This window comes from Oryza sativa, chromosome 10 (genome assembly GCF_034140825.1).
Source record: "Oryza sativa Japonica Group chromosome 10, ASM3414082v1".
NCBI classification, from domain to species: Eukaryota; Viridiplantae; Streptophyta; class Magnoliopsida; order Poales; family Poaceae; genus Oryza; species Oryza sativa.
In genome coordinates, this window is record NC_089044.1 from 10076168 (window position 1) to 10082597 (window position 6430).

The following is a 6430-nucleotide window of genomic DNA, read 5'->3' on the forward strand; positions in this document are numbered from 1 at the left end:
TGGGTTATTTCAGGTTTAGTGGTCCCTTAAAAAAATTTAGCTTTCTGAAATTGTTAACCTTGGCGAGGGATTTTGAAGCAGATTCTGCATAACAGATCGATGCTCAATGAAAACATCAATAGAAATTGCTTCTATCAATTCAATTTCGAGCATGAATATAAATCAGAAGTAGAGATAGAGAAGCGAACAAAATATGAACAGGATTCTTTAAATGGAAATGGCAAATGTGATTTCAGTTGTAGAGTTGAGGCGGCCTTAACTTTTAGGAGGCTGAGATAGGAATTCATCATGTTTTCTTGCATTTCCATTTCGTGAAAAAAAAAGTCCTAGTGTAGGTACCATGCAACTAAACTTCATAAATATATGACACTACACATCCAATAATTTTGAGGACTATTGAATTAGTTACTGGTTACTGCTGACGTGCATGATTTCTTATTGCAAAAATAATGTTACCTAACTAGCTGCAACGAAAAAATGAAGACACTTGTTCATCGCTACTGAACGCTGCTAAAAAAGTTTTGCAAAAGAAATATTCCAGCTACATGAAAATTCCTCAGAATTAACTCCACGCTACTAATGTGTTGTGATTAGAAATGGTTGTCACAATTACGATATGATCAATTGCCCATCACAGTTCAAATTTTTCTCACAATTTATCTGTTTTTATGACATACATTAATTTTGTTCAGATGTGCATCAGTACATGGCCTTGTCCTCTTTATGGAAACGCTATGAAGTCCGTGACATTTATGAACATTTGGACATATTTTAATGTCAGCATATTAGCCAAGTTATCAAGCATAATCTATGCCATCAAGGATTCCAAACCTAAATGGTAGAGTCGTCATCACCAGATACAAAATCTCGTGAAAAAATTGATAAGTTTCACAAAAGAAATGTCTGATTAGCCAATAATTTATGTTCAGCACTAATCAAATCATAATTAGGTTTCTTGTCTTGTGAAGTTATGGTAATTCCCAACTTTCCAGCCTGGCTAAATGTAGAGAATTATGAGACGCTTCACAACCCAACGTGGGAGGGTGATTGTATTTATATATCCAATACAATAGAGATTACAACAAACTCTTAAATAAGAGTTATATACGGATACAATCTATACAAATCTAATCTAACTCTAATACCCGCCCGCAGTCAAAGCGGGAGGAACATCACAAACACAAAGACTGGACCTAAACTCAGTGAATAACTGAACTGGCAAGCCTTTGGTCATGATATCTGCGAACTGATGTAAGGACGGAACGTGTAAAACACGAACTTGTCCTAAAGCAACTTTCTCTCGAACAAAATGAATATCAATCTCAATATGCTTCGTCCGACGATGATGAACAGGATTAACTGTCATGTAGACGGCCCTAACATTATCACAATAAACGATAGTGGTCGAAGCAAGTGGAATATGTAGTTCAAGAAGAAGTTGTCAAAGCCAACAACATTCGGCAACAGCATGTGCTACTGCACGGTACTCAGCTTCAGCACTAGATCGAGAGACAGTGGTCTGTCGCTTGGAGGACCATGAGACCAAGTTTTCACCGAGGAAAACACAATACCCTGATGTGGAATGACGAGAATCAGGACAACCCACCCAGTCAGCATCAGAATAAGCTGTCAAAGAGTCAACTGGTGCAGTTCCGATGTGAAGACAAATGTGTAGAGTACCCTTGATGTAACGCAAAATCCGTTTAACTAGAGCAAGATGAGGCTCACGGGGATCATGCATAAACAAGCATACCTGCTGAATTGCATAAGCTATCTCAGGCCGCGTGAGAGTAAGGTACTGAAGAGCCCCAGCTAGACTCCTGTACTCCATAGGATCTGAAACGGGAGCTCCATCTGTAGCAGAAAGTTTACATCGAGCATCAACCGGTGTTGCAGTAGGATGACACTCCGACATACCAGCTCGCCGCAATAAGTCAACAGCATATTGCCACTGAGAAAGAAATAAACCGTCTGCAGATCGAGTGACAGAAATTCCCAAAAAGAAGTGTAAGTCACCAAGATCAGTCATAGCAAACTCCGAGTGTAGGCGAGCAGTAATATGCTGAAGAAGTGAAGTGGACGAGGCAGTCAGCAGGATGTCATCAACATACAACAGTAAATATGCAACATTATCTCCATCTTTATAAATGAAGAGAGAAGTGTCAGATGCCGAAGATGTGAAACCCAACTGACGAATATATGTTGCAAACCGTTGGTACCAAGCACGAGGAGCCTGCTTCAAACCATAGAGCGATTTTTGGAGCAAACATACAGCAGTAGGCTCAGAAGGATCAACAAAACCAAATGGTTGCTGACAATACACTGTCTCCTCTAGATTTCCATGGAGAAATGCGTTCTTGACATCAAGCTGATGGATAGGCCAAGACCGAGAGGCAGCAATACTGAGAACAACATGAATAGTAGCAGGTTTAACAACTGGACTAAAAGTCTCATTGTAGTCAATCCCATGCTGTTGAGAATAGCCACGAACAACACATCGTGCCTTGTGTCGAGCAAGAGTCCCATCGGAATGAAACTTATGTCGAAAGATCCATTTTCCGGTTACAACATTAGCACCAGGAGGTTGAGGAACCAAATGCCAAGTGTTGTTATCAACAAGAGCCTTGTACTCATCAGCCATAGCTGCATGCCAGTTAGGGTCAGCCAAAGCACTACGATAATTGGAAGGAACTGGCGAAACAGAAGTCTGCATAGCGGTATAATTGAAGCGCTGGGCAGGATGAAGATTGCCGGTCTGAGAGCGAGTTACCATAGCATGACGCTGTTGATCCTGTGAATGTTGTGCAGCTCGAAAAGCTCTGGTGGTGCGTATAGGACCATGAACCGCCACAGGCTGAGTACGACGCACATACGTATGGTGATATGGAGAAATCAGCGGCCGAGCAGAAGCAACACCATGCAAGGCAGGCGGCTGAGCAATAGAAGAACTCGATATAGTTTGCACTGGTGATGAAGAAGACATGCTCCCGCCCGTAGTACTAGCATCGGCACTAGAGGATGCACTGGAAGGCGCCAATATAGCTGGTTCTGGAGCTTGCGATGATTGTAGCCTTCTATTATGGAGAAGAAGCTGAGACATATCAGGGCCGGCCAAGTCATCCGGCGGCTCGACCTCAGGAGAGGGAGCGACCGGTAGAGAACGCGGACGCTCGACGTCCAAGGAGGACGGAGCTACCGCTTTAGAAACACCCTGTAGAAGAAAATCAAAAGAAGAAGCAGTTTGGGGAATAGCTGCAAACGGGAATGTCTGTTCATCAAAAACCACATGACGAGAGATGAAAACACGACGGGTAGAAATGTCCAAACAACGATAGCCCTTGTGAGAAGCTGGGTAACCAAGAAAAACACAGCCAGCGGATCGAGGAGAGAGTTTATGAGGAGTCATGGCACTAAGATTAGGATAACAGAGGCAACCAAAAACCCGAAGATTAGAATAATCAGGAACTTTGTGATGCAGGATTTGAAACGGAATGGAGTTGTGGACGGAAGTTGAGGGTCTTCGATTGAGTAAGTATGTGGCTGTGGCTAGAGCTTCGGCCCAGTAAGAAGGAGGCATGGATGCTTGTATGAGTAGGGTGCGAATGGAATTGTTGATTGTGCGAAGCATGCGTTCGGCTTTGCCGTTTTGAGGAGAGTGTAAGGACAGGATAAGCGAAGCAAGGTTCCACGGCTAGCGAGAAACGAGGTAGTGGCTTGGTTAACAAATTCGGTACCATTATCTGCCTGGAAACACTTAATGGAAGAGCCGAACTGGGTCGTAACATAAGCAACAAACTCAACAATATGCTGGTGAACATCAGACTTATGGCGAAGAGGAAAAGTCCAACAGAAGTGACTAAAATCATCCAGCACCACTAAATAATACTTAAAGCCAGAAGTACTCAAGACAGGAGAGGTCCACACATCACAGTGAACAAGCTCAAAAGGAGAAGATGTACTAGACTGAGACCGAGAAAAAGGTAGACGCGTGTGTTTCCCTAACTTACACGCATGACACAAACTATGATCTATCTTAGTACAAGGAAGAATAGCTAATTTGTGGAGAGTCTGAATAGCAGCTGAACTGGGATGACCAAGACGACGATGCCACAGGGTAGAGGATTGGGCCAAGAAGCTGTGGGCAGCAATAGCAGGTGCAGCAATAGGTAGAGTGTAGAGGTCACCACGACTATTGCAGCGAAGAATCACGCGCCGGGTACGGAGGCCCTTAACAGAAAAACCAAACTCATCAAACTCAATGGAACAGTTATTGTCACGAGTGAATTGACGAATGGAAAGTAGATTGCGAACCAAAGAGGGGGCGACAAGGATGTTTTTAAGATCAAATTTAGTGGTTCCTATAGGTAGAAAAGAAGTGCCATGACAAATAACAGGAATAGTATGACCATTGCCAACGGTAATGAAGGTATAGGAATTGGGAAGACGAGTATCGAGAATACCGTCGGTAGAGGACATGTGTGAAGTGGCTCCTGTGTCAAGCACCCAAGGACTTGGACTTTGCACGGACAACTGATTGAGGGCAGCAATCAGACCTGCCTGATCCCAATTGGGCTGAGATTGCTGCATTGGTGGCAAGCCCGGCATTGGTGGAGAGACATATGGGCCTGCAAATGTCGTGTGTGCTTGAGGATATGGGCCAAGCAGACCGGCACTGTTGCTGGGACGCCAGGGAGACTGCTGCTGCTGCACAGCCCATGGATTGAAACAGACCCATGGGCCGGTAGTTCGTGGCCCAGCCTGGTGCTGCTGCTGCTGGAAATTGTTCCCGAAGTTGCCATAGCCGCCGCCGTTGCTGTTGTTCTGTCGTCCGCCATTGCCGCCACCACTGCTGTTGTTCCGGCCACCGTTGTAGCGTCACTGGTTGCGGCGACCACTGTTGTTGGAGACATCGCCATGAGACTGTGATGAAGAAGAGGACGCACAGGTGCCGGAAGTGCAGGCATTGGCAGAGGAGGCAGCCACCACCATGGTTGTCTCAGCCTGGACCTTGTGTGCATTGGCAATTCGCAGCTCTTTGAGCAACAAGGTGTTGTGCGCTGAGGCAAAGGAGGGCAGAACAGGGGCGCTAGCGATGTTGTCGGCGGTGCTCGAAAAACGAGAGTTGAGGCCGCTCAGCAAGTTGAGGACAAGCTGAGATTCGGTGACGGGGTGGCCGACGTCGCGGAGGGCATCGGCAGCAGTCTTCACCTTCTGACAATAATCGGCAATGGGCATGTCACCTTGCGTCATTGAGTGGAACTCGTGACTGAGATAGATGGTGCGGGGTTCCTTGTTTGCTTGAAAGAGATCGTCGATGGCGAGCCATAGGTCACGGGCGGTCTGGTCGGTTTCCATGACGACGTCGAGGATAGCATCGGAAACGGAGCCGAACAGCCAGCCCTGAACACAACAATCGGCTTGTGCCCAAGTCGAGTCGTCGGGACGAGGGGGTGCAGTGCCATCAATGTGAGGAAGGAGCCCAAACTTGCCACACATAGAAGTGAAGAAGGTCTTCCACTTGTTGAAATTGGGGTGCTTGAGCTCCAGGGTAATTGGTATGTGAGTCTTGACGTTGACGGTGGCATACGGGTTGACGAAGATCGAGCCGGTAGAATCCCCGGTGCTGGCAGCAGAAGATGGAGTAGAGCCGGATGATGTAGATGCCATTGTTCCCGAGGTTGTGGAAGAGGAGGTGGACTCGGTAGACATGGCAGAGAGGCAGAATAATCACGACGTGGCGAAGACAGAAAGCGGCGCAGCGTGAGCAGAGCAGGGCAGGGCGCGGCGCGGGCAGGGCACGGCGTGGCGCGATGGGGGCAGAGCGCGGCGCGGCGCGATGTAGGCAGGGCGCGGCACGGAACGAGCGAGGATGCGGCGCGGTGCGTCGTGGCGCGGTGGGGACATGGAAGGCGCAGTGGGGCTGGGGCGTGGCGAGATCGTGAGGGGAAATCGCTGGGGCGCGGCGCGGTGGTGGGGACGTGGAAGTCGCGTGGGCAGCGGAAGAGAAGCGAACGCGGAAAAAGCGAAGGCCAGAGGAAGCGGTGAATTAGGGTAGAAGGAAACTGGTATCTGATACCATGTAGAGAATTATGAGACGCCTCACAACGCCTCACAACCCAACGTGGGAGGGTGATTGTATTTATATATCCAATACAATAGAGATTACAACAAACTCTTAAATAAAAGTTATATACGGATACAATCTATACAAATCTAATCTAACTCTAATACTAAACGCATACACTGATAATCAGGGCTTCTTTTTTTTTCGATTTGAACCTCAAAAAAAAAGGAATATATGTTTCATATTCATCATGTCTCTAGTGTTTCTGTAAAGTGCCATATTTGTCATCATATTTGTTTTCTGTAAAGTGCCATATTTGTCATCTCTTGAAAATTCAACCCTAACAGGTGGACCAGACCACACCAA

General features: G+C 46.6%; 1 protein-coding gene across 1 annotated transcript; it reads right to left on the bottom strand.

Annotated features, from left to right (window-relative positions):
* Positions 1-4875: 4875 nt before the first annotated feature.
* LOC107279073 (uncharacterized) lies at positions 4876-5667 on the bottom strand. Its single transcript, XM_015758122.1, has one exon. It carries the CDS (start codon positions 5665-5667, stop codon positions 4876-4878), a length of 792 nt encoding a protein of 263 aa, XP_015613608.1.
* Positions 5668-6430: the final 763 nt, after the last annotated feature.

What these genes read in the sequence shown, in the direction of transcription:
- LOC107279073 (XM_015758122.1), bottom strand. Translation starts at nt 5,667, where the DNA reads ATGGCATCTACATCATCCGGCTCTACTCCATCTTCTGCTGCCAGCACC.